The sequence below is a fragment of the Diadema setosum genome, chromosome 18 (assembly GCF_964275005.1).
Source record: "Diadema setosum chromosome 18, eeDiaSeto1, whole genome shotgun sequence".
Taxonomy (NCBI): domain Eukaryota; kingdom Metazoa; phylum Echinodermata; class Echinoidea; order Diadematoida; family Diadematidae; genus Diadema; species Diadema setosum.
The window spans coordinates 34,528,533-34,549,738 of NC_092702.1; the positions used below are offsets into that span (position 1 = coordinate 34,528,533).

The 21,206-nt window shown below is 37.5% G+C and overlaps 1 protein-coding gene across 1 annotated transcript in view; it reads right to left on the reverse strand.

Moving 5' to 3' along the window:
* The window catches only part of LOC140242095 (uncharacterized), a 55,890-nt gene extending 34,907 nt beyond the window's left edge, over positions 1 to 20,983 (reverse strand). Inside the window, exons 1-2 of the mRNA XM_072321855.1 lie at positions 20,721 to 20,983; positions 16,079 to 16,141 (exon numbers count right to left, since the gene is read on the reverse strand). Of these exons, the coding sequence (XP_072177956.1) occupies positions 16,079 to 16,141; positions 20,721 to 20,858 (201 nt within the window). The 5' untranslated portion in view covers positions 20,859 to 20,983. The remainder of the gene's footprint in view (positions 1 to 16,078; positions 16,142 to 20,720) is intronic.
* Positions 20,984 to 21,206: the final 223 nt, after the last annotated feature.

The following is a 21,206-nucleotide window of genomic DNA, read 5'->3' on the forward strand; positions in this document are numbered from 1 at the left end:
ATTAACTTGTAGCTTAAGCTGAATGTTGTTTTTTTTTTTAACATCACATTTGCAGTTACAATCTTTCTGCATTTGAGAAGTGGAGTATAGATAATAATACTGACAAATATTCGGAATTAATACTTAGGCCTTCTTCATTTCGTTTTGTATTCACAAACCTTATTAGAAAAAATTATTGCTTGATTACTTCGGGTAAAGGCACCACCGGCAATGACCGGAAAGGAACCGCATTTAATTTTCTTTTTAACGAACCTAAGCTAATAGTGAAACATATTTCATTGTGTGATTAACGAACCTTCAGAATAATCAATTGTATTACCCCACCCCCCTCCCCAAGGGAAAAAAAAACAAACAGTTCAATGTCATGCGTTGTCAATAGTGATAAAAGGCCCGTTTTTATTTCGTAGTGTGTCTCAGTACTCCTGTGCTTACTTTTAAGGGTGTGCCTCTCTCAATGGTTGCGATTGATGTTCAACTATTTCTTTCACGCAAGCTTGAACAGGAAAAAGCTAAAAGTCAGGCAAGATGACGAGTTTTCTTCCATGAGATACAATCATTAAGACACTCATCTATTCCCGAAAGTTGTGTGATTGCTTATGTGCTAAAGAATTGTGTTCATTACATGAATCAGGCACTATACAAAACGGTTGAAATCTACTGAAAGTCGAACTTCGTTTTTTTTTTTTTATTTCATTTCCATTTCAAGCGGGGATAGACTAGAAATTAGTTTGTCTATACTGGCAGGAGACATTACAGTTTTCCAGTACATGCTCCGCATTTAAACAGTCGCCATATTTTCGTGGTCAGAATCAGATAATGGACACATGATATATTATAAAAATAAAAATACAAAACAACGAATACGCCATATGTACAAACATTATGAACTTCAATGAATTAAACTTACCTGTGACATTCTGCATAAAAAACAAGCACGCCGATTAAATAATATTTTAATAGAATTAATGGAACACACAGTGATCCTGCGTGGCAGATCAAATCAAGTTCAATTGGTGAGAAAGCTAAATGAAGTTAAAAAGTTGACTTCTTTTCGTTTCTCTTTCAATTCATGAACACAGAATTACATTGTATATCTATTGAAGAGGATTGTCTCTGTTGCGAACGATCGCCATATATAGCACTGTTAGTCTTCTGCGCTAATCCGAATCCCTAAATACTTTAATTTTTGCTTGATAATAACCCTGCTACAACTTTATAAAGGACTCGCAAATTAAAAGTTTCAAACCGTATACTAAAACATTAGTACACGGTGTATTTCAAAAAAACATTTTGAATGCGTTGTGTGTTAGCATGTTAATACATTGTAGCATCAATCTGCCTTTTATTTTCCGTACGTAAAGCGCACAGAAACGTAACCAAACATTACCAAATACAGTGAAATGCATTGTACGGCGTGGTACTATCATTAGAAATTTAGAAGTATATCCCATTCCCTTTTTTTAAATTTGCTTGAAGCAGTCGTCAAACCATGTGTCATTTTCGTAGCAACATCACTTAGGAATTAGAATGTATGAAGATAATCGTTACTCATTTATTTTGCGCTACTATTATAGCATTTACATTTTCAACTTTTATTGACATGCAGTATTATGTTACTGTATGGTTACGATTACGAATGTTGGTTATGAATTCAAAAGACTGGTTTATTAATCGAACTATAAAGGTAACAGCTGTTTTGAAAGTAGTTCGATACAAGTTCAGAACGCAATCGAAGTCATCGTCATAGGGGGAACTGATAGCTCTAGAAAACTTGTTTAGGCTAGTAAAGATTGCCGTATGCAATCTTTGTAGAAAGTTTTGACTTAGTAGGCCATCTTTTGAGTATTTTGAGAAATCTTATAAAGAATTATTTATTTTGATTATGTCAAGAATTAGTTTGAACTATGAGAATAAAAAGGCGCGGTTACCCAAACAATGTCGTAGGTCGATTAGACATGATGGGTAAAGTAAATTCATGACTTGACTAATTTTTACTGAATTGATGATCTCTTCTGTAAACCATCAGTTATGTCTTGTAGATGATACTTCTGTAATCGTAGTCAAAATTCTTTTGAGCGATGAGACGAAAACCAACAAACAAAATGCCGTGTATCATCGCTCGAGATTCCACCATTTGGCGTCACCCGACCAACAATAAGTGGCAAATCCAAATAATAGAATGTTATTTTGTGGGACAGCAGACTCTGTTACGATTTTTAAATGTTTATGAGGCAAAGTTCAAGAAATTAGAAAAAAGCACGTAAATGCAAGCGATCATGTTTGATAATCAAAGTAAGAGATTACACTCGGCTGTGCGGATGTATATGATTGCCTTATTTACATGTCTGATTTCTGTAAACTATGTTATATTTAAATTTAAGTTCCCTTCCCTCCTTGATAAAAGTTGTGTTGGGTTTTCGCTATAGGCATTTATTAGGAAACGCTGTAAAAACGACAATTGCCTACTATACATCAAGAGATGGCCTATACATACATTTGTACATGAAACAAAAATTCTGTACGTTCTGATATAATGCAACTGCTTGTTTGTTTGTTTGTTTGTTTTGAACTACCATGGTCTTTGTCGGGGGAAAGATGAAGAAAAGTAGTATATAGAGTGTATCACTCTCAAATCCGGATGATTGCGATAAGTGTGTATCCCCGCCCTTTCTATACAGGTAAGCTTGGTATCTATAAAAGCCTGCATGTGTCACGCAGAAGAACTGATTCCGTGATCACTTTTAACCTTTCATAAAATTCACGTTTTAAGATAGTAACGATAGCTTGTAGGAGATAGGGAAGTTAGCGTCCCTGACTGTGGTTCTGAACACAAAAGGGGACTAAAAAATTCTTTTACAAATTAGCAGACATAATGCCGATCCTCCAACACTGTTGCTCCATTCCGTCTCTGATTCTGCTATCAATGGCGAAGAAAGAATACTGGTTGCGTGATTATCCACGCCTTGATAGCAGGAAGTTTACCTTTCATTGTTTAAGGCTTCGTTGATGCGGGGTTTACTCGGATACAAAGCGTGAACAGTGTCATCCGAGTTCTTTCATTCGAAATTCCTCAGAAAACGAAATTCAATGGGCAATTAGCGCTGCTACTTCGCAAAGCTGTTAGCCAAATTCTTTGCAGACTTGACCTCTCACATGTCAGCTACACGCAATACACGACAAACAGCTATCATTACAAACATTCTGATTAAAAAAACAAAACAAAATGAAGAAGCACACTTTTGAGTAGCGACACAGCTTTCTGTCCCTTTCTCAAATAGGTCCTACTTCTAATAAATACACAGATGACAAGGGTGAGAATATCCTCCAAAGGGAACACGAGCTATTTGGGCATTAATAATGTTTGTCTTCCGATTTCTCTCCATGCCGTCACGGCCCAAACCATTATAAGAAGTAGGGCAATAAGTTTTATTAACCAGGGAAATAATAGTACGCATTACATACATTTGGCGAATTATCACACGCATTGTCGACTTTATAAAAACGAGAATAATTGACAACTTAGGCCTTACTATATCTCCAGAGATGAACTTAAAACAGCAAGTCACATGCCAGGGAACGAAAGTTATGATTATTTGAATGAATTCATTAATGAGGCCAATTAATAACCGTTGAAAGAGTACACACACGCATAAAGAGGTTTCAAGTTCGATATGTGATAATTGTATTAGATCATAGATAAAGTATCATGAATTTTGCGTGATCGTTCGTTGAAATTAAGTTTTCAGCGCGATTTGTGCGTCACATTAATCACCACTTCATGAAATAGAGTGCATGTATCAAAGGAAACTCGCTGGTCATGCAATCGATAGCCTTGGTCAGCTCACTATTATTGCGTAATTCTAAAGCCGACGCTTGGCCGCCGACGCCGCCGCGCGCACCATGCTTTGTTTTGTCTTTAATGGGGTCAAGAGCAATGCCTCATTAGCATACACCCTGGCAACGGAGGCGGAGTCTAGATCGGGCAAGAACAATAGGTGCGAAACGCAACGCAAAGGCGAGCGTTCGAAAAAAATGTAACCGAAACAAATTGTCTCAGAAAAACTGTGATTTGGGACACTTTTACTCATTTTTACACGCTGAAATTTTCTGTACAAACAGATAAAACCTCAAGGAATCAAAATCCGTCATAAAAAAATTTCGACCCGAGCAGTGCTTCCCCTTCATTTTCGGCTCATTACGGGAAAACTCCCCGTGCGACTTATGACTCATTTTGTCGGAGCGCCACACAATTTGTCATGTACATTTAATACACAGACAAAATTTGCATAATCCGTGGGCTAAATTCAAACTACCTCTGTGAAATCAGGCCACAATGTTTGAATACACAAGGAGGTTTATTTTTATTACCGAGTGCCTGGATCTTTCTGCACACCCCCACTTCAAAATTCAGAATGATCTATTGCTAATGACTTTGAAAGTAAAGTGAAAATGCACACTATACACTGTACCTGTCGTACAAGGATATCAACTTCATCATAACTGCGACTGCTGATCAAAGCAGATGTGTTGTGATGCTTTTATCGCAATGGATGGCCCAGATACTATACTCTTGTCATTTCCCACAAATACCTCCAGTTCTGATGGAATACAAATTCTCAATGCTGCATCCAAATTTATCACACCTTGAATTCAATGTGTTGGAGTAGATATGATGACAAGCTGCTGTATATACGCCATATATTTCGCGAGTCTAAATTTTCTCGAATCGGGAATTCCCGATGATTTCGCGAGTGGTTAAATTTGCGACCGTGGAGTCCTGTACTAGAAATGTACACGCGTACGTCACATCCACATCGGGATCAGAGTCAATATTTTAGTGTGTCTTTAATTTAGTGAATAGCACCCGACTCGCGAAATTTGCAAAATATTCGGCGTATACACTAAACATAAAATGTGAGTATTGTTAATAACAATTATAATTAACTGTACTTATTAGTGCATTAAACAAATAGTGCATGTGTCCCTATGCACTCAAATAATTCACACAAGGTCTGTCTGTCTTTAAGGTAAAAGGCTGGCAAAATATGATCAATAGCAATTAGCATCAATATCCTATCCTTTACAGGTATTTAAAAAAAAAAAAAGAAATGTGTGCCCATGGATTGGTCAGGAAGCCCCGAGTGACACAAAATAGTTACTCCTTCACTTCCATAGTGACCAGAATGCATATTAATACGATATGTGTAGTGTCAGCATTTTGCACACACAAAAAAAAGGGTGCAATTTCATTAAAATGCAATGTCATGGTTTTGCAAAGCTGCATAATTATGGAAAAACCTGATACTATACATTTCAGTTACATTACAATGGGTCTGCTTACTGTAAGCAATTAGCCACATTTTGACTGTCATAACAGTGTGGTGAAATTTTGTGGCAAATACACTGTACACAAAACTCTCCATTCCTGTCTTGCAGTTTGATTGCGGGAACATATGAATCTTTGGATTTTGTACACTTCTGGATTTAATGTTTATAATGTACTCACTACATAGCACAGACTTTGAGTGGCAACTTTCAAGTAACTATAAACATGAAGTAGGGCCTATAAAATTTACATGACAAATATGGATGTTGGCACAATGTACATTGAAATGAAATGGTATAAAGTAAGCAAATTTTCCACCTCGTTCTCCTTAAATGTTTTTAAAAAGTTTTTTTTTTTTTTTTTTTTTTTTTTTTTTTTTTTTTTTTAATGTAACCTAGATACACATATAAATGATATGAACCACATCCTGATGTGCTCCAGTAAAAACCTGAATCACCTTTTGGTTACTCCAAGGTGCTATTTTCTTTTCAGACTGTGTCACTAAGAAAAAGAGAATAGGCCTACTCTGTAGTCACATCAAACTATCTGTAATTTATACCACAGCAGGTGCAGTCTCTATGACTAGCTATCATTTATCAATACTAATATAAAATCTGAATTGCAGTTTCTATTACCAACTGGTTATTTGATGCATCGCAATACACGCAGGTCAAATCTTATTCGTTTTTCATTTCATTCCATCAATGCATGCGAAAAGTTTCTCTTTTCTTGTTCTTTTTTTTTTTACCCATGAAAGAGGGAGAGCTATTCAAGGTCCTTAATAACCATTATACAGAGTGAAGATCTGATTCAGAATCAAAACAATGGTTAGCCATTGATTAAGCACGGTTTTATCTGTATATTAATACAAACAAGTGTTTTGGAAAAGGGAGGTGGGTCTCTTCCCACCTCCCTGTTTGGAACCTCAAAACTGTACAAGGCCCATGATGTACACATCCAAGGTCAAAAGCCCAGCATGAACCAAGTTTTGGTTTCAAAGATCCTGGTCACACAGCAGGGTGTGTACATGTATACCTATGTTGACTTGACCAGACATGGGGGAGGTCAAATTCCTACCCTCCCTGTTGGTAGACAGGAATTCAAGCAGCACTCCCTTTCATGTACTCCTTGCCAGAAGTAACATCACATACCAAATTAAAGTAACAGTAAAAATGTTGGGATAGGATCTATCTACAGTTACTGCAATCCTAGTTCTAGAATCAATTAATGTTGCTAGGACTTAGGGCTGTTGAATGCAGTCATAACTGTGCCAGGGAAGCAATTGGTCAAGATATTGTGATCACATCATAACCTGCATTTCCTACAACAAGGTACCTGATGATAAAAAAGGAAAGAAAAAAGAATGACAGCCCAAAGTGTTAAAACTGTAGGTACTTGTATTTCAAGCTGTCAAAAGACAATGTATGATGAATGGAATTTTGAAAAGCCTGTCCAAATAATGAACCCCCAGTGGGTGGACACCATACTGTAGGTAAAGTTTGTATCTCTTACACTGTACATCAGAAAGTACACTGGGGCAAGTATGATATTTAGGCCTACAGTTTGTATACTGGTCCAAAATAGTACCCTATAACTATAGCAAACAACAACACATATTGATGATTTCCTCTCAGTAACAGTGTTATTGTACAATCCTCATTATGTTAATAATATACATTACTCAAGTATATTAATTAACAATAAGCCCCAAGACCAGTAACAACGCATCAATAGTATCATCACACAATCTCATTTCAGCTATCCACATCACTAAAATGGTGTATGAAATCAGAATAAACCCAATCTCATTCAAATACAAATCTCAATTCCTTGAAATATTTCTAAATCAATCTCAACGCAGCTCTACAAAGTAATGATCTCTGCAACAAAGGAAATGACATCTGATATACATGTTGTCCATGTATTGTACTGTCTTGTACTACAATTTCAGAATGCTGCATCAATAATAAATGCTTTTCTTCTTCTCTGTCTATTTCATATTTCCAAATGTGCCCCATTCGCAATTTTGTAAGATCACAAATTTTTCTAGTGGGTCATATACCAGTATCACAGGATGATATCTTGTTACAAATGTATGTACAAACTACATTAGGCCTATTTGTTGTCTAATCAATCCATTTCCTCTATAAGCACACACAGCAAATCATGATATACAGTAAACTCCTTATTGGGCTTCCCTGTTTTATAAAAATGGCTCTCTTGTAGGGAGTGCACTTGCTCGAGGGAATTCCCTCTACTCAAAACTACCTGAACATACATTGTACACACATTGCCATATAGATTGGGTGTGCACAGGGAATTCCCTAGAAACCAACTAAACAAAGCAGTCTACTGATCATGAGATTATACAACACAATACAACACATTGTACTGTAGTTGCTGAAAAGGGGATTCCAAGAGATGGCAAAGCCTGCATTAAACATGGTACATATTCCTTTTGTTTTTGCTGCTACTGCTGATAATAATTAGACTTGTAGAATGTACATGTATGTACTGCTGTGACAGCTAGCTGCATGCACTCAGGGCAGGAAAGAGAGAGACCAAATGCATACCACAGAACTCAGTAAATGCCTGGTACAGGCCATAACTACTTTTGGGGTTTTGTGTCAATACCCTTGCAAACAAGCAACACACATGGAGCTCAGGCTAGCAGAACTAAGGGGGGGGGGGGGGGTATTTGGAAGGGTGGCTGTGAAACCATACTGAACCCTGAGCTCCACACAACAGAGAATGCAGTCATATAAATGTAAGCACACACACAAGAGCACACACACACACACACATACACACACACATACACACCGCTCCATCAAGAGGAATGTCTGTGTCAAAGACTGCTATGTGTGTGTAGCCCTTGGGAGTAAGGGGAGTGTGTGTTTGTGTGTATGTGTGCATTGTCAGGTCGTGGGAAATCGTGATCTGGGCTCACAGTGTGACTATACCCAGTGTCAGACTGGCATAACACAGTGTAGGGTTCGTTAACCAACTGCCTAGCCATTCTCTACATATAGGATCACTTGAAGTCAGTGCCTAAAAAGCTATTCAGTGGTTACCAACATCCTACATATTGGCAACGGTCTCTACTTGTGCATGATAACTTCCTACAGCATTTCCTGGTCACACTTTTGTCAATGAAAGTGCAGTTGATGTTGCCGAATTTGATAGCCCTACATGTAATTTATCTTGTGAATGCCTTCTACCAAGAGGATGTAGTCGTAATCATTCAATCATTTTTCTTTTCATTTTCATTGTTGAAAATGTAGCTGTGGAACACTACAACATGTATGTAGCATCAGGGGTGCACCATCCTCAACCCCCCCCCCCTTTTTGGCAACAACAGATGTTATAATATCCACTCTCACCCGAGGTTGGCAACCTGCTGTACCTCCATTACATGGACATCATGCAATTTGTTGACCAAACCCAATGGATGGACTCAAATGTCACACAGAATTTACGAATACTGTAAAACATGATATATTCGCGAATTGGAGCCGACGGCCTTTTTGGCGCCATGAAATTTTCGCAAACTGCCACTGGCATTCAATGCATATAGTGTAGACAAGAACTTTCACATGCATTTTAATTTCGTGAATCTTGGCACTCGTGAAATTCGTGAAATTAAAATGCACGTGAACATTCCTCATTTTACAGTACGTGATACTCATATTCTAATAGACTCGGTCATTTATTTATGTCATAATATCTATTCATTACTATTTTGTACACCTAGTGAAAATAAGTTATAACGGATAAATCAATTTGTTACATTCTGTATCCAATTTCTTTTATCTGTGTACAGCCCTACATATTTAACAAATTCCTCAAATAAATTTTTGTTTTTCCATGAATTTCAGATTATCATATACATTAACAATTCTGTGTGTAGTAATTATATATCACCTTTATATAATTTTTACATGAACCTTTTAGTTTAGGTCCTACCTTTTATCTTTACCAAGTTAGATTTATTTGCTTTTATCATGGGTCTGAATTATTGTTATTTTAGAGAATTGTAATATCAACTTGTATGAATGATTCTAATTGTAAACATGTACAATTCAGCCATTGGTTGCAAGATATGATTTTGATAAAACCTGTATTGAATTGAATCTCATCCGAATGGAAGCATCAAGCTACGTTATCTACGACTTTCATAAAAACTGACTAGTCATGATAAACTGAAGTGACACATTGTGCAATGTACTCATCTGGACTCCCAGCATACAATTGTACAACTATAGTTGCACTGTACACTGTAGCTCAATATGGAGAAATGAAACGCTAAAAATTTTTACAAAAAAAAAAATAATAATAATAATAACAATAATGATACCAGCCCTACCTTGTTTTACTTTGGGAAAAAGATATGAAGAAGGGACTTAAAGAGGCAAGAAACGTTGTAATTTCAGTCACGCAATTTGTTTTTCCCTCTTTGGAATAGATGTAGCCTCAGCGTCAGAGAGGTGAACTGGTAGATTGGTAAACTGATATGGTTTACATGCATCCTCTGTCTAAAACTGCCATAAGGTACACAGGCATACAAAGTCTTTCATACATGTCTTCACAATCTATGATTACTGGTATACAATGTATGTCTTGGTAATTGCTTTTTATACATGTAGCACACACACAAAGCAACATACAGTACAATGTACATGTACACATAAGGTACATGTTGTACATACAGTAGGACCAAGGAGGTTGAAGAGATGGAGTAACAACAGAGTTATTCCCTTTGATCTATGTTCGAAGCCGCCGCTCAAAAATATTTGAAGCATGTGCCAAACAGAATCTGCCGCGCCAATACGAAGACAATTGACTTGTGTCTCATTGCATAATCACCAGCTACTTTCAAAGAAAGATATGTCTTTGTGATGGTAATTACTTTTCGCTATCCCTTCTTATAAAAGCTAGGTGGTACAGACACGAGGATGCGCGAACAGAAATTGAGGAAAAAATGATGAAATGAAAATGAAAATTGCTCAACTGGACATACGCGGGCACTAATCTGATATATCTATCAATAAAGAATTATACTTGAAGATTATTACATGTTAGTTTCATTTGGGGAAATAAGTCGAAAAGTGATAAAACCAGCTTTCCAGGATGGTACAGTTTTAAACATTTTCACATACTACAGATGCTCTCTGATTTACACTTTTGTGCAAATTTCCGAACGGAATTGACTTTTGTTTTACATACTTTATTATCAGGTGAAATTTCATTTCATTTAATAAACAGATAAGCAAAATATGGCCAACATTATGATAACGTTCAAAATGAATCTTCAGATTGCTCAGCAAGACGGCGGCTTGGAACATCGATCATCAAAGGCACAAGTGCACCTGTGGAATTCTTTTGTACATCAATAGAAATCTGACAACTGTTTGAATAAATTACAGCCAGTTGGAACTCCATGTATAAAACCTCCTTGGTAGGACCTACAGACTTGTTTGTAACACTCAAGCAGTTTAAATGCATGATGGCTGAGCAATCATTCACTGCACAGCACATGGCAGGCATAGTACAGACAAGCTGTTCATCAGGCCCAAACACATGCACAATGTATAATGTATCTACTGTATACACCATATATTTCGCGAGTCTAAATTTTCTCGAATCGGAAATTCCCGACGATTTCGCGAGTGGTTGAATTCTTGATCGTGGAGTCCTATACTGAACGGAAAAGGTGTACACACGTACATCACATTCACATCGGGATCAGAGTCAATATTTTTGCGTTTTTAATTTTGCGTACAGCATCTGACTCACAAAATTCGCAAAAATAAATATGTCACGAAATATTCGCCGTATACAATATCACCAAGGAGCTTTTAATAGCTCCTTGGTATCCCACACTTCACTGCTCTTGAAGCACCAAAGTCACCCAGTTCTCTGACCACTTTTCACAGAAAATGAGGTGTGCCATATACAAGGAAACAATGTATAACGAACATGGCATACCATCACAAAAATTACTTTGAAATCACAATTGATAGGCATACCATCCTTGCCTCATAAAGAAACCTGCCTTTACAAAACCCCACATGCAGCACTTACACGCATCAGTACCGGTAACTATGATGTCTCACAACATGCACTTTACAGTATTTCATGTTATTCTTCTTTTTTCCTAGTTCCCAACATTGCAACAAGCATTACTTTTGCACCATTATTGCCTCTTTTCAAAGAGAATCACATCGTCATCCTGTTTATTTCTTAATGTGCGGTCTTAGCAGACTCTTTATAATGCAAGTAATGTACCAGTAGGTTGATGTGAACATTTTGGTAGAATACATTCCATAAGTACAATTCTAACATTATAACGTGCAGATACCCATTGTGGAAGAGGACTTCATGGTTGGTTGGTTTTGGTTGATTTTTTTTCCCTTTAGTGTATAGGATGATTCAATATATAGGGCCTAGTATATTTTTGCTTCCAGGTACACGTAGGCCTATGTTTGTTTGTTTTGTTTTTGTTTTTTGTTTTTTTTTAAGGGGGGGTTTCACATGATTTACTGTATATCCATTCACACTGGTATAGATTTTTACTTCTTACCCAATTCTTGTTCTCCTTTTTTTTTCTGCAATAAGACATATCAATGGGATTTACATAATTTATGTGTCCTTTAAAAAGAAAAAAAAAGAATAGTTACTGAACACAGAATTTTAATCTGTTCCTTGTGTCAATATCGACTCTTCCTGAAAATTTCATCAAAATCTGTACGTACAATTGCAACTTTTGAGTTATTTTGCAGACAGACAGACAGACAGACAAACAAACACCATTAAAAACATAACCTCCTTGGTGGAGGTAATTTTTAAAAGCAAATTTACCTTCACAGAAAGATTGATTACAATTGTAGGAATGTACTCAATGCCCAACAGACCATTGGTTGGAGCATACAGTGTACTGTAGATTCAACCCAGGAAGTGGAAAGAAGAGGTTTCCACCTGCCTGATTCCGCAGAGATACACTCATCAAGACATCACTCTCACCACTCTTTGGTACATTAAAGGTGAAACATACGTTTCCATACACCTGCACAAACTGCCAATATTTGCTCTAAAATAGGCACAGTGATCTTTATAGAGCATTCAAACAAATGTGTGAAATAATACTGTGATAACACAATTTTAGGTGGGTAGGTATAGATGAAAATGCGAAATATTAGCAAAAAGGTATGTCAACTGTATTGTAATCTGAGAACTACCAGTATTCAATTGTGGTTGTTCTTCAATTCTTCAATTCTTCAATTCAAAATTATTGTCCGTTTCTGGAAATTTGTTTTTGTTTGCATGCATATCCAGTTACATTGATACATTATACATTTACAAAGCACACGTATACATTGTAACATATATACACGTTGTACATATTATGATAGACATACAAAAGATCGATACAATATCACTATCATTGCCATAAATATATAACATCAAAGAAGTATTAATCATGTTACGTCATGTTTTATAATTGATTATTGATAACTGACAAATTGGGCCATAGAAGTATCCATCAATCTTCTGTGCAAGCATAAATCGCATGCAGCTTGTTGGTAAACATTTGCTAGGGCATGATACATGTAGATCAATACGAAACATTCTATCAACCCACTGCTGAACAGGGAGGGCTCCTCAGGGACAAAAGTCAAGTACATGTATACTTATTCTTATGAATTGACATTATTTATCTCAAAATATTTTTTAAAAAAACTCATTAATCTGGCAAATTGCGTCAGCCAGACAAGTTTCTTGGTACTTGTAGACCCTTTTGGCATGTTGCAAGCAACTTCCAAAGGGTGGAAGATGTATTTGAGCCCTTCTCAAAACCGTTTTACCTTCTATTCTTCATTTTGTAGCACCACACCAAGAGTGCAGGAGTACCTACATATCACATAACTGATGTGATCAAATGGAAAAAATACCATGGATCTCACCACACCACTGAAGGCAAGACGCACTGTACTGCAATGCCCTACTCTCTTCTCCCTACCAATGACGTACATTAGAACAGGAGACCTACAAAATTGTAGAGCCTCCTGTCCAATAGTGACGATGTGTTGGTACTTGTAGCAACTTTACTGTATGTGCACAAGAAGGCATTGTTTGATGTCCACAGTACTTGCCTACAAGTACAATAGGTATGTCCCAATGCCAGTGTCAACAATAATTAAGTACAGGCATGTTGTGTAATGTGCTATAGTTATCCTACATCACAATGGCTCGAAAGACACCTCAAGTGTAACACATTTCCTTCTTTTTTTTCTTTTTTTTTTCTCCAAGAGACTACAGCTTCCTTCCGTTTATGCATGACAGCTTTGTCTTTTTAATGTCACCATCCTCTTCATGCACCAATGTCTACTGCACTCAATATAGCTACACAAGTTCAAGTAGAACTCCACTCTATGCTCTCGTTCACTTTAACCAGGATGTAAGCTCAAACAGGCCTGGGCTCTGTTAAACATGGGAACTACAACTTGTATATCGAGCCGAACAATGACACTAAAGTTGGGACAAATTCAGCTTAGATCTAGTTGTGTAATTGGGAAGGATACATAGGCATTAAAGATGTACAATTACTGTATTCTAGCATGTGGCATGGCAGGCACAAGATATTGTTCCCAAATAACTTTGTGAAACAGTTCCTATCTTCTGGGGACTGATTGATCCCAAAACTGTCCTTAAGATCAGTTGAATTGAACTTGGGATTGATTTTAGTGCCTCATAGTGAAACAAATACTAATGTATCATCAGTCACACTCTTTGTTTACAACTGTCATGACAATCATAAATGTTTTATGGTATTCCTTTCAAATTGTAAAATCAGATGAATGTTATTGTGATAATTCAAGATGATTCTACAAGGCATCTATAATCAAGACCTGTCCAGGTGCAAGCCTGCTAGACACCCTCGCACTGATACTCTGCATACTCAGAGCTCTACATCATAACAAATGACAAACCAAGCAGAGTATGAGAGCAGCCATGTCGGAGGAGTTTGATCAAGCTTCACTGTGCAGGGTCTCACGCGACTAAGGGATGGACACAGCTTGTCATTAATGTGAACTCACTTTTAGATCACCTGCTAGCCTGTTCTGTGTCATATTCTTGCCTATCCCTCACACCACAAAAGGCAAGTAGGCCTATAGTGAAAAATCTACACAAATTTAAAGTTGACCACAAAATGATTTCCTCCCCTGATGCATTGTATTCTCAATTTCTTAATTACATTGTAACAAATTGTTTTATGACTATGTTTACAGGATGTCTAATAACTGGAATAAGAACACTCCCCCCCCCCCATTTCTCCAGGAATAAATGTGGCATTTTTTCACAAGATACAATTTCATAAAATACAACAGGTGTTATGAATGATGTGTATTACATCATAATCATCTTCATTTATTGAAGTATACTTGTCCCTGAACATACTGTAAGGTGATCAACATTTTGAGGTAGTGTAGATTTCCTCTTCCTTGTCAAAGTGATACTTTTAAAATGTTGCTGAACGATATAAAAATTTCTAATGTACCGCTGTAGATATTCTCTGCAAATTACTTCCTTAAAAAAATAAAAACAATAATGAATACAATCACACAACTCGTAAATACTTTTTGTTTTCTCTTGAGTCAGAGACGATTTAGAAACACAGCATTCGACATATTTCTGTTTGCTTCATTTCCCTCTAAAAAAAAAAAAAAAAAAATGTGGGTGTGTATATATACATGTGTGTGTGTGTAGAAATGTTTGATTTTTAATGACCTTCAATTATATTCATAGGCTAGCTCAGGCCCCCATACCAACAAGCAAAACACACAAAACAGCACACAAATCAAAACCAGAGTGACCTATCTTGTACCCGTTTAGAGTCCCCCAAAACATGGCACAAACTCTGTGAGTCGTGCAGTGTTATAACCCTGACGATTGGGACTCTAAATGGTCATGGCACAAAGCACAAGTCTGGGGTGAGTCTGGGGTAAGTCTGAGGTAAAGATCGCACTAGACAGCCTGGCACGAGTCTAGCACAACTTCCAAGAGTTGTGCTACATGCAGACTCGTGCTAGATGAGGCTTGAGGGGACTCTAAAATGTCTTGGGTGAAGATGGCACACACTTCCGGTGACCTGCACTGTATGTGGCAGAATGTGCATATGTGCGCATAAGAAACCGCAGCCTCTCTCGAGGAGAAACGCCAGCCCACTGGTTTCCATAGAAACGTATGCCAACCTCATGCTAGACAACCAGGGTCTCTATACGGGGGTCTCTCAGAAACAGAAAATATGGTAATTTAAAGTCCTATCTAGAAGCAATGAAGATAGAAGCAAGAGCTGTAAGAAATAGCTAGATGGTACAATTGTTTGGTATAGCTAGATAAAGCTACATAATTGTATACAAGAATTCTCCTGATATTTTCACTGATCAGTCCTCAGCTCATCAAAACTGAACAAATGGACTTGATGGCAAAATATGCCCAATTCAAATAAAATTGAAAAATTTGTCCTATAGGGCAAACAAAAGATAACTCATAGTTTGGATGGGGCAGAGGAGGTAATGGGAATAAATGTTTCATTACGAAACAGGAAAGTGTCATTCTTGTTTGCCCCACAAATCAATATTGATTCTCAAACTCAAGCAAGAACACAGATTTTCTCTTTTAATGTCCATGCCATGTCATACTAATAGATTCCTGGCAGTCTCACAACTAATGGTACACAGTGCCTCTCACCTGAGGAATGTTGTCCAAGTCCAACTCAGAAAGGGTATTTGAAGTGGGCATGGATGACATCATCTAATCAATTAAGATGTAAGATAATTGAAAGGAACAATAAGTTGACGCAAACAATGGAATACCAGAAAATAATCATTTGGTAATAGAATCTTACAAAAATGAAGGAAAATAATGATCAGCATATGCAATCTTCAAAGAGTCAAGTTAATTCACAAAGAGTTTTAGCAATTTGTAACTGCATATACAATGTACTTGCACAAATGTCCAAATATGTGATCCATCATTGAAACATGTTTCGATACCCACTTCTAAAATGCATTAATTTACAAAGGCCTTTCGGATCACGTTTCTCGAGTTGTTGTGTTTATAGTCTCTATTGGCAGTCAAGAAGAAGGCAGCTCCACTGCACTGTCTGACCTGAGGAGCAGAGGTCATGTAGTTGGCATGGGTAGGTCCGCAATATAAATGCTTTTCAAAACAACTTTGCATTTATCACACGTTTCTGGCTCAAACTCGTTTGAGACCGCGCTTTGTCCGGTGTTTCAGAAAGGCATTTCTAACCCCATATTGTAATCAAACCGCCTTTGCGTTATCATCTGCCAAATCTCCCTGAAAGTCTTTTAGAAACCATAATTCTATGCCAGAAGTGAGTTGATTTCCAAATGCACCCTTTCAGAAGTGTAGGTTTCAGATATCCAGTCCTTTCACAATTACAGTGTATGCAACCTTTGAGCAGTTATGAACAAACAGCTTCAGCAAATGTCTTCAGCAGGATGGCCTTTGGACTACTCATTAGATTTGAAATTCAACACATTACACAGGTCAGAATAATTCAATAATTTTGTCATTGTATTCATCCAAATCCCCCACCCCCACTCCCAGCACACACTACAATTAAGAACATCAGGAAACTTAAATTCCTTTCATCATCATCATTTTAGTACCATAAGGGATTACCAAATTGAAGCTCTTCATGCAGGGAAAACTTCACATTATAAAGCTTTCAAAGTTTGGGTTATAAGCTCTTACAGTGTGTGTTAATCATGTACTTAGACCATGTCTACAATTTCCAGGAACAAGTACAGAAAATACACATCTCATCTAAAAGATACTTGTCACACCACATCCGAGTAAACATGTTATAAAAAAAAAGACTAAACAAAATAGCATTTGTCTCAAATTTTGCATTTTCAATGAGCATATATACTTTAATCATTTTGATGGTGAAAATACAATACAAAATCTTTCTAAATTTCTCCTCCCTCAATATGGTTTATTTCCTGACAGTTTGGAGGAATATTACCAAAACTACCAAGTGTACGTATAGACTAGACATGGCATTGCAACTGACATAAATTGTACGAGAGCATGATGAACACAACATCAGAACTTTCATTCACAATTTTATGAAATTACTGTGTATGAGGTATGGGTTTCAAAATAGCTTATAATGAAGTCATTTTAAAAAGATGAATGTTAAAGTATGCATAATACAGAGCAAAAACACCACTGCAACTTTCATTACACTGCATAATACACATAAATAATATTAAGTTGCAAAGAATTATGAATCTGACATTCTAAATAAGACATACTTTGTACACTATTACTGTAAATTTGTTTAATAAAATTTATGAATAAATGCGAAACTCTATTGAATCCCTGTTAAACTTAATTTACACCGACATTTAATCAAATTCATGAAATTCTTCCGTCGAGATGTTTTCATTGCAACTGATTGACAAATTGCCCTACATCGACGTAAATAAGCACTGAATTGATCAGTATATATTTTAGTAGTAGCCATGATAAAAAATCATGGGCATATATACTCGAGCAGGATTCAAACCTACACGTATGATCTCCTGATCACCAGACAAGCGTCATCTCCACTAGACCACCAAGCTTTCGCCCGACAGCAAGTGTTGGTTCTAATCCTTATAGCATGCAGCAGGTACTGCTTTGTCATTCAAATTCATGAAATTCCTCCGTCGAGATGTTTTCATTGCAACTGACTGACAAATTGCCCTACATCGACGTAAATAAGCACTGAATTGATCAGTATATTTTAGTAGTAGCCATGATAAAAAAATCATGGGCATTTACATGCCCATGATTTTTTTATCATGGCTACTAGTAAAATATACTGATCAATTCAGTGCTTATTTCCATGTGTTGGCCAAAAATAAAATAAAGTATTTTATTTAGATTCATAAGTTGATCTTACTAATACTATAATTGGGCCTAAAAAAAAAATTGTACAATATGCAGCAGCCAGAGTGGACCTTGGGTAGAAAAATACTGTACATGTATTGAGAAGCATGGGTGTAGAGCATTACCTCAAATTCCCAATGCTGAACAATAGTACCTACAGACCACCAATTAAAAAGGGAAAAACAAAATGGCTACAAATAAAAAGCTTGGCATTAGATGTCTAGACATAGAAAAGTGCTGTACTTTCATATCCATGTACAGTTTGTATAATTGTTCATATCTCAAATTTCACAAAATCGTTCTGCGAACCATTCTGTAAATTCTCCTCATTCTGTGAAGCCAGACGTAGCCTCCGCGGAACATATCCCTGACAAGATAAGGCAGATCTTTCGGTCAAATGTCAGCACTACTTTGATAAAAGACAGTCGCATGAAGGAGATGGCTAATTTCAGTCTCAGATTGTGCAGGCAGTGTAAACCGTAATCGTGAATTGTGAATCTCACAAAGAGCGAGTTTGAGTGACAACATGAAACTCTTGAAAGTCAACATCGATATCTTAGCTTCCCGATATACAATAAAAGATTTGGTTCAAATTTATGAGTGACTAGAAATACATGTAAGCTACAACTGCAACTGTACTGTAGCAAGTACATGTACATCCTACAAAGTTGTATGCCATGGGGATTTTGGTGCAATTTGGGTTTGCGGATTTTGAGATATTGACACGGATATGAAAGTATATTGATTGATAAGCAGAATGGGTAAATTACAGAATACCGGCAGCCAATCACGGAGAGCGCAAATCGCTCTAAAAAGAGCGTAGTTACGCTTGCCGATAGCAACCATTAAAATATTAATCCGATCTGCGATACGGTCCGTGATTCGGCTGTCGACGATTGCATTTGTTTACGTGTGTTTTCTTTGCTCTGTGCGATGAGAAGTGTGGTATCTTACGTTGTTCTCGGGGGTTTCGGGGGTGTCCCCCGAATAATGTAGTTCTAGATCCTGACGATGCTAGTCTAGACTATCCGTTAAAATTTACCCGAATTTACGATGTATACTCACGTTTTTAGGAGTCGAGGATAGTCCATATCCTAGAAATTGATAGCAATTTAGGTGAGACTAGAAAACAATCACTTATCTAATTGCTGGTGCTAGCTTACAGTAGTGCTTACGCACTGTGTGAGTGCGCTTGACAGCCCACCATGTTGACTCTATAAAATGCACTCAATACAAATACAACATACAGTATACAACATAACAGCTTATGCGTACGTGTGGCAGTGGTAGCGCGTATTGAGTCTGCAGAACGCGCGCATGTTTAGTAGTACAGTGTACGACGTATAGCAGTTGAGTGCGCACATGTCTCTTGACAATACGCGTATACGCGCTGCCTTGCCAAACTAGTGTGTAGTGTGATTGTATCGTGATGACTTGTGTCGAAAAGAGATGAAGGAAGAAGGGCTGCCAGCTGTGATGACGTCATCACGATTAAAATAGTTCCGTCAAAATCGGGTCGATTTTCTTTATCGTCGATTTACTCGAGTTATCTCGATTTAGAGCAGTTTTCCTCCGAAACCACTCAATTTTCATAAAAATTGTGTGGTCAACCTACTTTTTGACGGCCGTTCCGTTTCTGGCCTTTTTGGGGGCCCCAAACGTCGGGAAAGACGAATTTCAGCCCTTCGGGCTGAAATTCATCTCTAAGGGAGAGCCGCCTCCGGCGGCTCTTATACGCACCAATATGCTAATTCATATGAGGCAAAACCGGTATTCTGTAATTTCCCCGCAGAATAGCACCACCTACCCTGACATAAAGAAAGCAAGCCGCCTATTCATAATTCGACCATGATAATGACAAAAATTCAACCACGAACTACAATTCTACATGTGAAAACCCAACTATACACAGCCGTGTAGTGTATTCGCACAGCGTATTAACAGCGTCTGGTCGGGCTAGTGAAAACCATGCTTTTGTGTGCAGTCGAATTTTGCCACAAACCTTGGTGCGGGTTTTTTACAAATGTTATGTAGGACGACCAACTTAATCAACAGCGTCCAAGACATGGCCGGGCCGGGCCACGTCATGTAATGATGTATGGACATGGGTCATGGCATGATGGAGTCGAGTCGACTGCCGTAAGAAGCCTAGATAAATTTAACACCTAGGCCCTAGCTGTTTTCTAACCACTGTTAAACAATGCTTTATCCACTCATTACTAGTATTTTCTACATGTACACTTTTCATACGGTATTGTTTCTTAATTTTCAATGTACCAGTCTGCTTGGATCAAATGCACTTTTGCTGAATGAATGTTTGAATTTGTAAACAAGTCTACTTGCTACATTCACACACGTTATCAATAGCACACACAGGCACTCAGAGCCAAGACAACGCAACTCCACACACACGCTCGCCCCTTACCTGGCCATCTGTCTTCGCAGACGGTGCACTACTAACGTTAATCGCGTTGCCATTGCTGCTAACAGGGCGAGAATTGGCCTTTCCACCACCCCGTTTATTTCGCCTTCTTTTGGATCGCCTACTGTCATTTGAACTCATTTTTAAATCCAAATTTCTTCGGTCACTAATCAGTCACCACCAGCGACTCACTGGACATTAAAAATTACCGGGTTAAACCGTGTATTTTAATAACACTTTCCGAACATGCGAGGCACTCCTATACATTCTCTCCAATATGGCAGCCTAAGGTTAGCCTGACATCCAGGCTGTAACACTAAATAATGATAACAGCGTGCAGGCCGTTGTTTAGTGCACTGACACGATGTAATTCCTTTACGCAGTCTTCCAATATTGTCAGACGAACAGACAAAAAAAAAAAAAAAGCAACAGCAGCAACAACAACAGCAACAAAACAACAACAAAGAAAATGCATATGATCAGCAATAT